This window comes from Zootermopsis nevadensis, unplaced genomic scaffold (assembly GCF_977971745.1).
Source record: "Zootermopsis nevadensis isolate Lab colony 2312 unplaced genomic scaffold, Znev_1.0 Znev_ptg000021l, whole genome shotgun sequence".
In the NCBI taxonomy this organism is placed as follows: Eukaryota; Metazoa; Arthropoda; class Insecta; order Blattodea; family Termopsidae; genus Zootermopsis; species Zootermopsis nevadensis.
This window is the reverse complement of record NW_028259153.1, coordinates 17,228,637-17,246,082: the sequence shown is the minus strand read 5'-3', so window position 1 is coordinate 17,246,082 and position 17,446 is coordinate 17,228,637. Positions and strand designations below refer to the sequence as shown.

The following is a 17,446-nucleotide window of genomic DNA, read 5'->3' as shown; positions in this document are numbered from 1 at the left end:
TGTTAGGTGAAGACAAATCTGTAATTTCATTGGCTCTCTCATGCTACATCAAAACACAGCAATTGCAGTTGAAGCATGATGATGGATTTAAGATACAGAATAGCTGCTTAATACTCACTATTTGCAGACCTACTCTCAGAACAGTTGGTATTGTAAACACTCGTTTGTTCTGAATAAACAGTGACCAAAGGTCCTTTCCATATCTGTCCATCACTATGAAACGGTATTTCTGTCCATTATATTCATGTGAGCCAGATCCAAGATAACATGGCATACCAAGTGACTTCAAATTTTTCAGTTTCTTCCATTCTTCAACTGAAATTGTAACATTTCATTGTATGAATTTGCCATCCATGAACCGGACAAGAACACATCGGTCCAAGAATTTCAACACATCTGGTCTCTGTTTAACATGGGGGAGGAGGGTGAAAGAGATCATCTGTAATTTCATATGAATGTAATACTATATAGGAGAAGAGCAATATAATTATCAATTTCTTCCAGTTATTCAATGTGAACTTACAACCAGAATTGTTGGTAAAGAATAAAAGCACTTCAATGAAATTTATAGGAGAAGAGGTCAATGTCTTTGATTTACAACAGATTTCTTCTCCATTAATGTCTATCAGGATGGGTCATCATGCGACAAAATTCTCCATTCTTGTGACTTATTCCACATCCTATTTTCATCTGACTAACTTATGGATGAAAGAAATGTAAGAATATGTATGTAGATATATATGTGTATCTTTCCACAAGCACTCCCTCCTAAATTCAACTTCATGTCTTCTTTCTGAAGTACAGGAGTGATGGTGACACCACCATTGAAACTTAGAAGGCTTGTCAGGGACCCTGATGGCTAAAAGAGCTCTGAAGATGTCATTACAAGAGAAAAAAATCAGCTCTTCATTTTAAAACTTGTAATAGAAATATCATAAACTTAAAATTTCCCTGCTCTATTGAAGTGGCATCAAATATAGTAGCTAGCTATACTATTTCATATTCAGGAGGTCTGGGAATGAAAGTAGGCCAGCAATCCTGGCTGAAGTGTTTGTTGTTTTCCTCAGCCCTTCCAGGGTAATTCAAGGATAGTTCTTTAAATTATATATGACTATAAGTTACCAACAGCATCATTAGATAAAACAAATACATCTAACCAAATGTTAGGGTATTAGTGAAACACTGAGGAACAACATTGCACTGGCTAGTCTGGCATGTTGCAAACCAAGGAGCTCTAACACTGGCAGAATGGCTGGCAGCAGAAAACCTATATAATGGAATAGACTTGCCCACCACAAATTCCTGTTCCATACCATTTTCTGAGATATGTATGGCCTATAAAATGTAAGCAACATACTGAGTTTGCATGTTAGGTAAAATTAAATTATGCCTCTCTTCATTGCACTAATCCTACCACATTTTCCAATTTGGCAATTTGTGATATATAAAGTAAATACTTACTTTGCTCAGGTTTGGCAACTTTCATATAGAAATGCATTTCCACAAACAAGGGACCATTACCATGAGGTTCCTAAAATTAGGAGAACATATATGACATTCCAATATAAATAAATATCTATTATCTTAACATCTAGCTTTTATGCTACTTCTTAAATTAACTTACAACTGCTTCCTCTCCATTTACTTATCAGTGACAAATCCTGGTCCGGTCATGCAGAAATGCAATATTATTAAATCATTATGTCACTGTTGGGCTATATAGTAAAATATTTCTTTTGTGTTCTTCTAATTTTTGTGGAATGGCAGCACCCTATATGAGCTAGATGGAAGCATTTTGTCACTGTTAGTCATCCTAAAATTCATAGGATTTGAGGTTCTCATGGCAGTGAGTATGAAGATGCCTGCCTTCTGGGTTGTAGCTCCATGTAGTCTGGTAGTTTACCAATGTTTCAGAGGTCCCTGCAGTCTCAATCATCACAATTCAATGCCCTGATGATGGATACAGCATGGACATCTGAACAATGGCAAACTTCTACCAGACTACATGGCATTAGAACCCAGAAGACAGCCATCTTCATCCTAAGATTCCTCAATCAGCTGTGCAGTACAAGACAGTTAAATAAGATTACAATTGTGTACAAGTGAGGGTTTTAAGCACTGTACTATGTGAAATTATAAAAGTTCAGTATGTTTATCATAATATTACTTACAATTTTTACAACATAAGGTAAAGTGCCTTTTTTTCTTGGAGAGTCTGAAACATCTGATGCTGTAATACAAAAAGGAAAGGAAATTTTAGACACAATGGAAAATACTAATGGAAGTTATTTCCCTATTTTGATGCAAATAAAATTCTTGCAACTGAAGTTAAAATATTATTATTATTTTCCTATTTACATCTTGTTCATCAATAGATGCCACTTCATAAACTGACAAAATGTATTTAGTGATGATCATACCAGCATAGATCTCTCCAAATCCTCCAGCTCCAATTGAAGGACCAATCTGCCATTCCTTCTTACGAACATTCCTTATAATTTCCCCCAGTGGAATTGGGTCAGGTAGCTTGTATCCATTGGCAGCTTTTCGTTTCCCTGCTGGTTTCTTCACTACAGCAGCCTTGGTTGCCTTTTGGGACATTCTTCTAATCCGCTAGTTCACTCCAACAAATTACTAAGAAAATTTAACTTGTGTATTCATACATCCAAACAGAGAATAGGAAATATAAACATCCCAGACACAATTGCATGGTCATGAATAAGAAACTGGATATTTGAACCTGGTATATGAACATAATTCTGAACATCTAATCCTATTACATCCAAAATCAAGAAGACTCCAAAATGGTAATCCTTAATTCATAGTACAGATGGACAAAGGGTTAAAAAAACTGCACATCTGCACCACGATTTCTGCAGAAGGGTTTTTAATTGTCTATGGTCAGCACTCATAATGCCTCGGAGGTCTTTTTTATATTTTCCTGTCCCTCCAACCAAAAATGTTAAATTGGGCTACGATAGCTTCTTTCCATATCCTTTTTAATTAATTAATAATCTTATCAATCCATGCAATATAGTACGAGCTACAGGAGGCGCCGTTAAATAAACCACAAATAACCAACAAAGAGATTTATAGAAAGCTCAAGACTATTTATGTCAAGTAAAATTAAACCCAAAATTGACAAAATTAATCAAACTTAATGTTCCAAGAGAGGTTACGTCATGGTGCTGTATATTTCTTACTATCAAACGGCGGTATTCTGAAAGCAAGCATTTGTAAATATTGACTTCCCAGTCTACTGGAAATGGGTGTTTTTACCTTTAGTTAAAGATACACTCTAACCTCAAATAATTCACAAACCACTTATTGTTTTCTTTAGTGCGTACATTGTTATGAATCTCTTGGACGTCTGTGGTTCTCTTTTACACAAATCACCAGCTTATTTGTTTTAATTGTTTTAAAATTCGTTTACTCAGTTACCTCTCTTGCTTTCATTGGCGGTTTTCGGATCAGCAGCACCAACTTAGAATTCACGCAGGCACTGAGTACCAACTTGTTACGTGAGTGGGATTTATTTTTTTACGATGCTCTGTAAGGACTCTTTCAAGGCTTTTAGGGTATAAAAATGTTTCACAAGTGTGAATGATTTCTTAAACAATTTTGGAGAACTTGTATGGAATGTTACTTTAGCGAAGACAGCAGATTTGCTTCGCCGGTATATAAATGATAAGCATTTCTGTCATGAACTTGGAAGTACTCGATATATATTATAAACTGCAGTACATATGCTACTTTTATAATTTCTTACTTTATGTCCAAGTACTTGATATTTAATGGCAACTAATAATGTTGCTAGACGATTATACATAGCGGATACTATATTTATACCACAGACGAAAACCAGCATGTTGGTATTAATCCTTGGCCAACATAACAGCTACAACGTGTAGTCTATGCGTATGTATGTAAGCCTTTCTATAAGCAGGTTTGAAGGATTGAGGATGGCAACAAAATCAAATTTGTACACGTGCGTGAACTGTGGAAATCAAGTTCAAGAGCTTTTTAAGCAATACAGTGAAAGTGTTTTAAAATTAGTGCACTGTGTATGTCAAATTCCACGTGGTTTGTTAGGTTAAGTTCACGTGAACAATTATGACATATCGTTATCTTACCGGTCATATTACCTCACTAAATACCGGAAAGGTGCCTACTATGCAGCCTCCAGTTATTCAGTACCCTTTCGGCTGGAATTAAAAGTTTAAATCATGATATAAAAAGACTTAAGCAAGCAAAGGAAGATTGTCATTAATTTCACACCCCCCCCCCCCCCCCCCCGTATAAGAATTTACTTCAGTTGAACATTACTAATGCTATAAATGTTTATGGGATGATATCAAGGATAGCTTTTATGAAGAATTGGAATCAGTATTTGATACATTTGGCAAGTATCACATGAAAATTCTGCTAGGAGATTTCAATGCAAAAATTGGGAGGGAGGATGTCTTCAAACCCACAATAGGCAGCGAGAGTCTCCATGCACTTAGTAATGATAATGGCGTCAGAGCAGTGACCTTCGCTACGTCAAAAGATTTAATTGTAAAAAGTACAAAATTTCCACACCGTGATGTTCATAAATACACTTGGACTTCCCCAGATGGCAGAACACACAATCAAATAGATCATGTTTTAGTAGATAAGAGAAGGCAGACAAATGTAATTGATGTGAGATCATTCAGAGGAGCAGATTGCGACACTGATCATTATCTGGTGGTAGCAAAAGTGAGGGAGCGGCTTTCAGTAAGTAGACGAACTAAACAAAATTTTGACACAGAAAGATTTGATTTGAAAAAATTAAGTGAGGGAGAGGCAAAGGAACAATATCAAGTTGAAATTTCGAATAGGTTTCAAATTTTAGAGACAAATGAGGATAATGAAAGTGTGGACATCAACAGGGAGTGGGAAAATGTCAGAAACTGCATCAAAATTTCAGCAAAAGAGAAACTAGGATACTACAGGAGAAAGCAAAATAAACCGTGGTTTGATGAAGAATGTTCAAAATTAATAGATCGAAGGAAGCAAACAAAATTTCAATGGTTGCAGAACCCAAACAAAACAAATGCGGATAATCTATGTAACGTGAGACGTGAGGCTAGTAGAACCTTTAGGACTAAGAAAAGGGAATACCTGAAGGGCAAAATTGCTGAACTTGAGACAAATAATAAGGAAAAAAACATCAGAGACCTGTACAGAGGCATTAATAACTTTAAGAAAGGATATCAACCCCAGACTAATTTGGTAAAGGATGATAGTGGCAATTTGCTTGCAGATCCAATAAAAATTGTGAATAGGTGGAAAAATTTCTTTAGCGAGCTCTTAAATGTTCATAATACTGGTGATATTAGACAGATTAAAATGCATACAGCTGAACTGTTGGTGCCAGAACCTAGCTTAGATGAAGTGGAACTAGCCATTGGGAAGTTGAAAAGTTATAAATCTCCAGGAATTGATCAGATTCCGGCCGAATTAATTAAAGCAGGTGGCAAAGGGTTGCATATGAGGATCCATAAGCTTATTCAGTTAATTTGGGATAAGGAAGAGATGCCACATCAATGGAAGGAATCCATAATTATTCCTATTTATAAGAAGGGGGACAAGACTGAGTGTGGTAATTACCGAGGAATATCGCTGCTATCAACCTCATACAAAATTCTATCCAACATTCTTTTGGCAAGATTAACCCCATATGCGAATGAAACTATTGGGGATCATCAGTGTGGGTTCAGACGAAACAGATCAACGATTGATCAGATCTTTTGCATTCGTCAGATACTAGAGAAAAAATGGGAGTTCGGTGGGACTGTACATCAGTTATTTATAGATTTCAAAAAAGCCTATGACTCTGTGAAGAGAGAAGTGCTATATAATATTCTTATTGAATTTGGTATACCAAAGAAGCTAGTGGGTCTAATAAAAATGTGCTTAAATGAAACCTGCAGCAAAATTCGAGTAGGTAAATATGTATCTGAGACATTCCTCATCAAGAACGGTCTAAAACAAGGAGATGCTTTGTCTCCCTTGCTCTTTAACTTTGCGCTAGAATACGCCATCAGGAAGGTCCAAGGTAGGCAGGAGGGTTTGCAATTGAACGGGACACATCAGCTATTGGCATATGCTGATGATGTTAATTTATTGGGGGACGATATAAATACAATAAAGAGGAACGCAGAAGTTTTACTAGAGGCTGGTAGACAAGTGGGGCTGGAAGTAAATTCAGAAAAAACTAAGTACATGTTAGTATCTCGTCATCAGAAGACAGGCGGGCAAAATTATCTTAGGGTAGCTAATAAATCCTTTGAAAGGGTTACAAAGTTCAAATATTTGGGAACAACAATAACAAATCAAAATGATACTTGTGAGGAAGTTAGGAGGAGACTAAATTCCGGAAATGCTTGCTACTTCTCAGTCCAAAATATTTTGTCTTCCCGTCTGATTTCTAAGAACCTGAAAATTAAAGTATACAAAACAATAATCTTGCCTGTTGTTTTGTATGGGTGCGAAACATGGTCTCTCACTCAGAGGGAGGAACACAGATTGCAGGTGTTTGAGAATCGGGTGTTGAGGAGGATATTTGGGCCTAAGAGGGAAGACGATGGGGCGTGGAGAAAACTGCACAATGACGAGCTTAAAAATCTGTACTGCTCCCCCAGTATTGTGAGGGTGATTAAGTCGAGAAGAGTGAGATGGGCGGGACATGTAGCGCGCATGGATGGGACAAGAGGTGTGCACCGGGTACTGGTTGGGAAACCTGAAGGGAAGAGACCGCTGGGGAGACCTAGACGTAGATGGGAGGATAATCTCAGGCGGGATCTATCCGAGATAGGAGTTGAAGGAAACTGGATTTTGTTGGCCCAGGACAGGGTCCGGTGGAGGGCTTTGGTTAATTCGGTGATGAACCTTCGGGTTCGGTAAGCCATCTAGTTAGTTAGTTAGTTAGTTAGTTATAAATGTTTATGTAAATATCTGTAGCAGTTATGTACCTAACATTTCCTTTTGTTTATACATTAATTTTTAAAGGTAACAATAGTTACAGGAAGTTAGAACTCAGAAGGTAATATAATTTGAATTGTGTCTCTTATAGAGTCAGTGCCACCAGGTGGCTGATAAGTACATTGAGTATGATCCTGTGATTGTTATGATAGACCTTGTCCTGCTGAATGAACAGGCATACAGACATGTTCTGTACAATTCATCATTCCAAGTAAGTCACATCTATATGTTACAAAACTTAGGTCTCAGTTGGCAGTCAGTAAGGTTTTTGTGGTTTTCTTCAGTTCAAATTAATTTTAGGACTGCATTCAAGTAGGCCGCAACTTCCACCTTTACAGTCCCTCCTTATAATTCATGATAATCTTCTGATCTCAGTCACTAATTTATGTACCTACATATTTAAAACAATGTTAATAACTTAAGAATCATTGATAACATGAAGGAACAATATTTTGTTTTTTCTTCATCCTAGTTATGGTCTGTTGACCTATCACTTCTAAAAATGAAGGAAATTTACTTTTGATGTAAACGTGCCTTTAAGGCAACATCCCATTTATACCCAGTGATAAGGTAATGAGGAAGATAATGATCAAGAGGGGCAGCCTATATAGCATTACCCTTGGCCACACATAACACAAGAGAACACACTGTACTAAAATCCAAATATCTCTGCTTTGCTTAAACTGCTAAAATATAGTGTATAAAGACGATTTAAATAAATTTATCTGTTAGTGTCAGGATTTGCTGATTTTAAATTATATAACTATGCAAGTTAACATAGGTGCTGGTAACTGAACCACAGTGTGTGTCCAGTATTCCCCCTGTTAACAAAGGATGAAAGTTGGAATTCATTAAGAACCAAAATAGTGGAAACTCAGTCAATAAACAAGTGGGCTACAGACTAAACTCAACTGGCACAGAGATTTTTTCTTTCCAATCACATCTAGAATTAGTCTGTGGTTCACTCAACCATTGGTATGTGGCTACAGCATGAAACTGAGCACTTCTATCTTGTACCAAGGTTTAGAATGTGTGGAGCTTTACCTTTGTGCCTGCTTTGTACCTACATATGTTCTGTTAATTATTCACCACAGTGAAGAACTACATGTGCCCACTTTTCTACCTTCTTTGTCTCTTTGCTGTAAGTCTGTATTATCATTATGCTATGAAGTGTGTTATAATTTTGTGTATAGAATCATTGGAGACTGGCTGTAGTTTTGGCATTGTTTGAAGCGTATTCAGGATGGACAACACATAGAAATGTAGGATCTACTGATGGAAACAATACATCTCCTTATGACTTGTTTGAAGGTGAACGAAGCTTCTACTTCGAGTGTTTACAGACTGTTTTTGGTAAGGAAAATATGTGTGAAGTAAGTGGGAAGATTGTGTGAGGCACTATATGTAAGTTTCTGGAATGTATTAAAAACAAGTTATTGTACCTTCTCAGACTATAGCATCATGTCAAATTCAAAGTAATTTTGCAGCATATATTCGGACTGTTAGAATGCCACACTTTGTCCACCACCAATATTGGGGTTAGAGCAGGGGTGGCAGTAACTTTAAATATCTGTGCCTGTGTAATACTTCTTTACTGTGATCAGCCTGGTGATTGTATTAAAATTATACTTTGTTCGTGTATTGTATGTTCGTTATTGAAAGTCTGCAAGAAATACGTTCATTACAGAAGAGACCACTACAATTAAAACAAAAATATGTATCTGTAACTATACTATTTTTAGAATGTTACCTGTTACTGTATGCAGCTTATTTTGGGCAGTGTTTCCATTTTCTAGAATTACTGTTTCCTTCACCACACACTCACAGATGTGAATCACTAGCTCACCACAAGTGAAAATGATGTAAATGCCGGGCGACATGAATCCTGTTATAGACATATATAGATTGATGAAGCCGTTCCACTATCCATGTAGATGCTTGTGGGGAGAGGTGGTATAGCTCCTACTCATTCTTGATCTCTGCACTAGATGGGGGTGAGTGTTCAGCTTCATGCCCCTGCCACTTTACCCCTGGGAAAGGACCCCAGTACCCACTGGGTAGAAGGCTGGGTGGGGCCCCAGAACTGGTCTGGATGCAGATGAGGAAAAATCCTTTGTCCCTATCCGGAATCGAACCCCGGTCGTCCAGTCCGTATACAGATTGATAAAACTAGTTAATATGAACAGATGTGGAAGAATTGGGGCAGATTGCAATAAGGTGTGTCATATTCTTACTACTTGTTTTGCAGGGTCAGCCATGCTGTTGTTGTTTATTCATGCTTTGACGTGGTTACGATGGCAGGTTCATGCTCAGTCTAGACCACAAAACTACAATAACCTTGTTCTCTGGAAATCTCTTGTTTTATCTAACTGTGGTAAATTCCTAATGATACCCAGTTTAATATGGGGAGAAATTGGTACTGAAACACATTCTATATTCGTAATGGGCTATACGTTTCTCTCCCAAGTGAAAATATACTCAGGTGAGTGCATTTGTCCTTGTAAATTGGATACCTAATATGAAAACAAACTCTACTTTACAGACTTTAGTAATAGCTGTAGAAAATTTTACTCTTTCATCTGCCTTATGTTGGATTAGTGCATAGATGAAGATGACAGCTTTCTGGGATATTGAACCACATAGTCTTATATGAGTTGACCAGTGTCATCTTCACACTTGCTGATGTGAGAACCTAGAATTTCACTTCATACGCAGGTATATTCACGTGTATGACTGATGTATGGAACACCATCAGCAACCAGACTTCACAATAGAGATTTTATAGATCAAGGAGAAATACTGCCAAATATTAAGGATGAAATGGATGGTGGATGATGATAGGATATATGATGTTGGATGAATGGTCATTAGGAAGACCAACTAAGAGAAATGTGCAGATAAGAGTGGACATAATTTTGTTTAACTTGTTTACTTTTTATGTTTTAATTATTGTTAAACTGTGGTGTTGTTCTTTGCAGTTGTTTCTAATACATCTAAAGTGGGAGCTGGAGTCATAATCTTCTTTGGATTAACTTTAAAATTTTATGTGTGTCACATGATTTTAAAAATGAAATTACATGAAGATTTTCAGCTGTTATGCAATGCTGTAACTTCAAAGGTCTGGACTATGCAGATGCCTTCTTAAAACAAAGGTATTTTTATTATATCTTGCATATTAGGTTACTATATTGGTTAATCTCTTACTGTGATTTTGATAGTAAGGCAATGAAATTACACACAGATGTCAGGTGACAATGAATTGAATATTATTTTATTCTTCACTAAGCATTAGTGTGTTATATTTTCTTCCCAGGAAGAGCCAAAGTAGTACCAGAGGCTTATGGCTCCTGGGGTATGCGGCACTACTACCAGAGGCTAGGAAGGCCCTGACTAGGGTGTTTAAAAGGCCCAGGTCTGAGTACAGTACTCTAGTTAATGAGATTAACCATTTTCAAGGACTTTGTGAGACCCGGAACTATAAGGTGGCCCTGATTATGGCTACCAGTATAAAAGCTTTGTAGCTCAGAGCTTCCAGTGAGATCCTACTACATAGGATATTGTACATCAGGGGATGTGCAGGGCTGCTAGTAGATTAAGTGACCTGGGTTGTACAAAAGATTAAGAAATGGTTGCAGTGCAAGGCTTGCCTAGGCACCCACCCCATTTACAATGTAATGTCTTTTTTATATGTCAGTGTGAATGGATAGGAACATAGATAACAGGTGTTTGGTGTTGAGGAGGAAATTTGGGCCTAGGAGAGATGAGGATGGGTATGGAGAAAAACTGCATGATAATGAGCTTAAACATTTGTACTCCTCCCCCAATATTGTCAGGGCGATTAAGTCAAGAAGAATGAGATGAGTGGGGCACGTGGCATGCATGGATGGGGCAAGAGGTGTGCACAAGGTATTAGTTTAGAAGCCTGAAGGGAACAGACTGCTGTAAATTTGATTTGGGCAAGTTTGCTGCGCCAACATAAAATTTGTTGCCGCTGAAACAACGTGCGTGTTAATTGTGTGGTGTCTTGAGGAAAGTGGTCGGTTAGGATGGAGTTGTATTACACGTAGTTGGCATAAATTTATCGTGAAATATGTCAAGTGTTTATTGAATAGACATTCTATATGGCAGCTTCTTGCGGCTCGGTGAGCTGAATACCTAGAGACAGCATAGAAAGATCAGTCAAGGGTTTTCTTATTAATGTTTGCTGCAATTGTTATTTATTCTGAAACATGTACATTAATACTATGCACAACTGAGAAGAATTAACCACGATACAGATTAGTAGTTTTGTATTTAAGAGGGCAGTTGTTTTAAAGAGGGGATGATTTGCTAATATGCGTGTATATGTAGAGCAATGAATCACAAGATATACTTGCAGGATAGAATACTCTTGTAATAAACAATGGAGAGAGGAAGGAAAACATTTACACAGTTTGATAGCCATGTATACTTTATATCACTTAGGTAGACATTTACAAAATTTCTGCTCTGTGTGTCACATGTGTCAAAACACTTACTTCTGACAAGTTTTAGAACTTTACTATGCCCCTCTGGTTTCATGGCTCCTGCAGTATAAGATTGGAAATGTTATCATGTACTGTATGCTGTAACCATTTCAAATAATTTATGTACAATTTTTATACCTTTGTAAGTGTTGTAAGAAAAGCTATGTGGAAACAGCCACTGATTCAAGCATTTTGTCATTATCAGATTTCCAGTTACAAGATTCAAAGTTGAAAAATTCAGACATTGACTTATATGTCTGTCAAAACTTTGTTTGCCTTTTGGTGGAAATAAGTGTCAACTACATAATGATTCCAATAAACAATCTGCATGTTTGCGCAGAAGTGGGTAAATAATTGCTTTGTGAGACAAAGCATATTACAGAATCTTTTTGAATTGTGTGCAACACATTTACACACAATCAGTGTACATAATCGAACACTGCAAGCACATAAGATACTTGTAAATGTATGGAGAGTAGCAGCAATTTTCTGAATATAAAATATCACCAGTCATCAAATATTTACCCCTATAATGTAATTTTCATTGGTGAAAATCTACAAAATTCATGTCTGTAATTGGGCAGTTATGCTGTACATTACAATTGACTTATATACCTCTGAATTCAGCAGTAATTGCAAGACTGAGCATCTGTATCACATCTCAAATGTGCCATTCTAATCTCATATGGAGAACATCTTGTAAAATGAACCTTGTCTTTATGCAGCTGTAATGCAGTTGAAGTGCTTTCAGATCATAACTTCTCAGTATAGACATCTTGTGACACATCCCAATGTATGATATTAATTTTTGTAACATCTTGTGTATCTGAACAGTCAATATGACTGTTAGGTAGCTAACCTGCAAGTATTCTAACTTCACTTCTTGAAATATATTTGTTATTCTGCAATATGATCCAGTATCCATCCTAGATATGCAGACACCCTTGTGTAAACACTAGGAGAGGTTTGGGCTCCACAAGGGATTGATCCAAATGAAATAATGCCCACTTGGAAGATCTGGGCCGTTGGACGTGTTGGTAGTTGCATAATATCCATTAGAGGGCCTCCACTGTCTCCCTTGCAGGCATCTTCACCAGTATTTCCTGCAGCGCAGAGCTGTGTGTCCACCAATGGACGAACTTCTACTGCCTGGCGAGAGTCACAATCCTCTAAAGGAATACTGTTCACTGTGGCAAACTGTAGAACAGAACTGCCTTTAGACTCATCTGAAATGTAATCAGAATAATGTTATCAACACCTTTACAGCCATGTGAAATCCAGCCTCTGCATTTATTGTTTACATGTTGCACCTTAAAATTTAAATGATGAGTATTTTTTATATCCAGCAAAAGTAAGTCTAGAACAGCTTGTTTAGGTATTATTCTTGTGCTTAAAATTAAAATGCTGTAGGCAGATATGCCTTTTCATCTTCATGTTATGTTATACTAAACTACAACTCATAATTATTAAGGAACTTACAGAAATCTGTTTTTCCCCATCCTGCTATATGATATTTTGTCTCTTCTTCTCCTGTTACTTGTATACCGAATGGTAAACATATTGGTTTGATGTAGTCTGCAAAACAGACAGACCTTTATTAAATTAAATGTGTGAGTAATGTGTACCATGTCTTTATATGTAACATTAATGGATGTCCTGGCTGGCTTCCTGTGACAGTATTTTTTCTTTCTCTCATCCTGTTTTACCCGTAGGTGCCGAGGTTTTTTTTATTTATTCATTTTGATCTGTTTGGACAATGGTAGGATTCCTTGGATGAGCGATCAGCCTGATGCAAGGCCTCTACCTATACAAACACAGAAATACGCGGACAAACATCCATGCCTTGAGTTGGACTCGAACCCACGGTCCCAGCGGCCTGGCGCATGAGGTCCATGCCTCAGACCGCGTGGTCACTGCGGCCGGCCTGTGACAGTATAACTAATACAAATGTTAAAAAGTACTTGCTTTACTCACAATGACAAACTTTCTGTCATGGATGAATGTGGTGTGCAGACCATCAGTTATGACACTGAATTCATTGTGGCTTGTAGCTGCCACTGTCTACAGTGATTTATTCTAGTCTGCAAATTCTAATTATCATTACGTTTATATTACCAGAACTTAAAAAGTGCAACCTGTAACGTCTCTCATATTTTAGCTACAAACCCCAGATCCTTGTAATATAGGGATGTCTGACAATTTCAGGATTTTTTTTCCATTTAATTTTTTATTGCATGTGTTCAGTATAGGTGATCAGGATGACTCTTCAATTGTAATACCACATGCAGGTGTTGATGTTTATACTGAAAGTGAACATGTTTCAACATCATTGTGCTAATAATTACATTTTTATATTATTTATACTGCATATTGCTGGTATACCTGTATAATAAGGAACTTTAGTCTTGAGTCGAACTAATCCAATATCATTCTTGAGTTTGTGAATATCAAATTCTTCATGAGAAATAGCTTTCTCAACGTTATAATCTTTCACTGGGTCTGTGCAGTAGTCGTCACAGTCATCCACAGTGTCTAGATTGTGTTCACCAAGTCGAATACTCTCTCTGAAACAACACAAGCAATGAATTCTGATGAAAATTCCAAAATGAAAGTTTTGGTTGTCTACCTTTCTCCTGCATACACAGTTCATTCTTACAGTTTCTTTTCTGGACCTGGTCCTACCTTGTTTGACCAGTTTTCATATCTCAAAGCAGTTCCTCATGTATGGCTGGCTTACTCATCATTCTGATGATGGAAGCAGTAAGCATCTCTGAAACACTGGTGTACTTATACTAAACTACATGGAACTACATCCCAGAAGACAGTCAACTTCATACTACTTCTGTGAGAACCTGATATCTTACCAGATTATTTCAGTCTAATTCACATGCTCTACTTCTTTAAGATTCATTTTAATAATGCCTTCCCATTTATGCCATGGTATTCTAAGTGGTCTCTTTCCTATAGGTTTTGTGACCAAAACAATGTATACACTTCTCAGCTCTCACATTTATGTCACATACGCTGCCTATCTTGTCCTCCCTGATGTTATCATCTTGATAAAAGTGTATTTTGATGGCAGTGTAGGGTTGCTTTAAGTGTACATAGCTTACATTTTTAAATGCCATGTTTCCTCAATTTTAAGTCACACTTTCACATTTTTAAGATTCCTGAAATTGGTGTGTGCCTTTCATTTGATGGCACCTAAAAATCGACATAGCGTCTTTTCCTGAAAACCTGTTACAAAATCAAGGGTACATCTTAAAATCAAGGATATACGGTAATAATTAAATAGTTGATGCCTTACAGAGTTGCATTTGCTTGATGCAGGCAATGTGCAGCTGTCAGTATGTACTGATCATTGATGAGGGTTCCACCACAAATATACAGCAGGCTTCCATTACTCACTGAAACAGTTAGAAATTGAATGAGAACAAGAATACACAATAATATGTTGCATCCAGCATTAAGAATAGGCTGTGTTGTACTGTTTGTTTTACTTCTCACAGCATCACCCATTAAATGTCTGTCATTCTACTTTCTGACATAGGACTGCACTGTAGTTGCATTTCTTCTTTAAGATAGTGAGACTTAGTCATAGTTTATTCACTTTGACAGAAACGTTGTATTTGTATTACTCATTATATATTTTAATTTTATATAATCATTATCATTCATTTATACATGGGATTCAGTTCTGTTCAGGAGGATTTGAGTGCAGTGGTGAAATGAAACATTGTATTCAATAAAGGATTCATGTGCATATGTCATGTTCTTAAAGCATTTATCCTGAAGTAAATATTGCTTAAAATTTTCTGTGTGTAAAACAGGTATATAAATTTGCATTTTCTAACTCACACACTCCACAGAGCAGAGATATTCTTGAGAAGCTGATAGTATTTAACCTGGTCAAAAAATTACCTGCCTTCTAAGAACCCCGAAGGAATGTTAACATAGATTCCACCACCACATACGAAACTGTCAGTCAGCTATGACACTAAGCTGGTAGATGAACTTGACAAGGTATTACAGAACAACTTCATTGCATACATCACTGCAAAGAATGTTTACTATCACATTTCAGAACAAATTTTATGTAAATGAATATTTACCCAATGCACATCCTGCAAAAAGCCACCATAGGTACCAGGTCAGCTTATTTATGGGTCTTGAAATATTCTGAATATATGAGTCACCACAGTAGTTATGTCATGCAAGCAGTGCAAATGGGTTACAGTACTTGTCTATACCCTTTTTTTACAAGCTTGATTACCTATAGTCTACATAGTACATTCTGATGAACATTACATCTAGAACCCAGGAGAGCCATCCATGGAAACTGTCCAAATTTTGCATTATGTCCACTGGTTATTCTCGATTCACTTATGTGACCACAGTTTTCATTGGGCAAGAGGCGCATATTTGGGTTTTCATTACTTCGTGGTGATAAGAGACAGCACACTTTCTGCTTCTCATGATTGCACCTGAACAGAATGTTACTTTCGGTCTGCTTCCGGTCTCTTAACTGCACTGTACATTCTGCCAGGGACATGCATGATAATCCATTTGCACAGGATGAGTCTTCTTCTTGAGCCGAGTTTGTCTGCAGGACTAAAATGAAACAGAGTCCAGGCATAAATATAGTAAAGTTACTCTCCTTTTTAATTTTCAGATAAAACTAACTTCTTACAGCTCTGCGCTACTGTGTACTGCTGGACTGAAATGAACATACATTACCTAATATGAAGAATATAAGAAAAAGCAGTGAATATTGAGTGATATCCATCTTGAATCATTAATCCTGAAAATAAGAAAACATGTTTAGGATCATAGAAATTAAAATTATAGCACACCAACTCTTCATTTTATGAACATTCATTAGTAAATATTCATATTAAAGCATTACCAATATATCATTTTCATTTTGCATAATAAATTTTTGCTACAACAAAGCACACCTAACAGTTCACATGTGGTTATCCCTCACAATTGTATTGTGCTGTTTGTTGCACCATGTATGTGTGATATTAACCATTTTTGTTAGTTTTATCACATAATATATCACTGTCCATCGTGACGTCAAGGACTTGTCTACAGGAGAGTGATTCATCAGCTGTTGATGAGAAATGCATAGAAAATTTTAGTCAGCAAAATTGAATAGAATAAATTACAAGGAAGACTTACACACAGATGTGAAGATAGTACAATGTATTATTTGGAAAAGTGGTGTGAGAATGTGGTCTGGTTTTGTCTGGCTCACGATAGGTTCCAGTGGCAGAATGCACCTTTGAATTTCTAAAAAGGTGGACAATTTCCCTGGTAGCCGAGAGACTACTAGTTTCTTAAGCTGGATGCTCTGCTGTGTCGAGTTTGTTGTAATTGCTACTGTTCATTGTGTATACTCAGTGTATTAGACCATGTTAACAAGAACAGTGCACATACCCACCTATACTTTCAGCACTTTACACAAATATTTATTTATTTATCTGTCATATACAAAAATAAACAAATCTGTTTTGGTTGTGTCAGATCAATCAAATGTAGCTGGCAGAAACTTGCCTGTTATACATTATGTAGGTCAATATGCATTGATGTAGGGTGTGCCAAAGAATGTATAGAATGTTTATATTTTATGTTAAACTCAAGAAGAGGTGGAGAATGCTACATAGAAACTATCATATAAAGTTAAGTATATACTGATCATAAATAGTATATGAAGACTATACAAAACAGGAGTTTGAATTACAAGTACGAATTAATATCTGGCTTAAAAAACAATTTTTTTAACATTCTTTACCTGTTCCAGGTTTCAAAGCCGTGAGAACTCACACCACATTTGGAACTCATCAAATGAAATGCTCGTTTTGAGATGCAAACAGTTAATTATAGGAAGGATACTGCATCGTTGGCGATCGGATTTTCTGAGCTGACTG

At 36.8% G+C, this 17,446-nt stretch overlaps 3 protein-coding genes across 20 annotated transcripts in view; 1 reads left to right on the top strand and 2 right to left on the bottom strand.

Annotated features, from left to right (window-relative positions):
- LOC110840709 (serine/threonine-protein kinase VRK1) overlaps positions 1-3,790 on the bottom strand; it is a 15,579-nt gene extending 11,789 nt beyond the window's left edge. The window contains exons 1-5 of one of the 4 annotated variants that reach the window (XM_022085929.2): positions 3,770-3,790; positions 2,421-2,634; positions 2,172-2,230; positions 1,462-1,531; positions 119-315 (exon numbers count right to left, since the gene is read on the bottom strand). In XM_022085929.2, the coding sequence (XP_021941621.2) occupies positions 119-315; positions 1,462-1,531; positions 2,172-2,230; positions 2,421-2,601 (507 nt within the window). In that variant the 5' untranslated portion in view covers positions 2,602-2,634; positions 3,770-3,790. Of the gene's footprint in view, positions 1-118; positions 316-1,461; positions 1,532-2,171; positions 2,231-2,420; positions 2,635-3,279; positions 3,522-3,769 lie in introns of those variants that run through there. The other 3 variants (XM_022085928.2, XM_022085926.2, XM_022085925.2) reach the window with 3 other exon arrangements.
- Positions 3,442-16,702, top strand: Arv1 (ACAT-related protein required for viability 1). 14 transcript variants are annotated; one of them, XM_087352270.1, is made up of 6 exons: positions 3,442-3,521; positions 7,100-7,219; positions 8,202-8,361; positions 9,257-9,490; positions 9,987-10,160; positions 10,322-13,137. In XM_087352270.1, exons 2-5 carry the CDS (start codon positions 7,154-7,156, stop codon positions 10,151-10,153), a joined length of 627 nt encoding a protein of 208 aa, XP_087208396.1. In that variant the 5' UTR covers positions 3,442-3,521; positions 7,100-7,153; the 3' UTR covers positions 10,154-10,160; positions 10,322-13,137. The 14 variants fall into 14 exon arrangements, with proteins under 14 accessions (XP_087208396.1, XP_087208395.1, XP_087208391.1 ...); XM_087352269.1 differs by having other exon boundaries at positions 3,517-3,552; XM_087352265.1 differs by having other exon boundaries at positions 3,517-3,578.
- On the bottom strand, positions 11,441-17,446 carry LOC147873208 (serine protease grass-like). Of its 2 annotated transcripts, XM_087352253.1 has the most exons (7): positions 17,311-17,388; positions 16,251-16,314; positions 15,822-16,124; positions 14,821-14,920; positions 13,896-14,077; positions 12,993-13,088; positions 11,441-12,739 (listed from the first exon to the last, which is right to left on the bottom strand). In XM_087352253.1, exons 2-7 carry the CDS (start codon positions 16,297-16,299, stop codon positions 12,411-12,413), a joined length of 1,059 nt encoding a protein of 352 aa, XP_087208379.1. In that variant the 5' UTR covers positions 16,300-16,314; positions 17,311-17,388; the 3' UTR covers positions 11,441-12,410. The 2 variants fall into 2 exon arrangements, with proteins under 2 accessions (XP_087208379.1, XP_087208380.1); XM_087352254.1 differs by lacking the exon at positions 16,251-16,314 and having other exon boundaries at positions 17,311-17,446.

Excerpts from the sequence above, each read along its gene's own strand:
- LOC147873208 (XM_087352253.1), bottom strand. The coding sequence starts at position 16,299 with ATGGATATCACTCAATATTCACTGCTTTTTCTTATATTCTTCATATTA. Across the intron at positions 16,125-16,250 it reads TCTTATATTCTTCATATTAG|TCCTGCAGACAAACTCGGCT; the intron begins GTAATGTATGTT and ends GTTTCATTTTAG. Across the intron at positions 12,740-12,992 it reads ATGGGGAAAAACAGATTTCT|ATGAGTCTAAAGGCAGTTCT; the intron begins GTAAGTTCCTTA and ends ATTACATTTCAG.
- Arv1 (XM_087352261.1), top strand. The coding sequence starts at position 3,915 with ATGCGTATGTATGTAAGCCTTTCTATAAGCAGGTTTGAAGGATTGAGG. Across the intron at positions 4,065-7,099 it reads TTTTAAAATTAGTGCACTGT|AGTCAGTGCCACCAGGTGGC; the intron begins GTATGTCAAATT and ends TGTCTCTTATAG. Across the intron at positions 9,491-9,986 it reads CCAAGTGAAAATATACTCAG|TTGTTTCTAATACATCTAAA; the intron begins GTGAGTGCATTT and ends TGTTCTTTGCAG.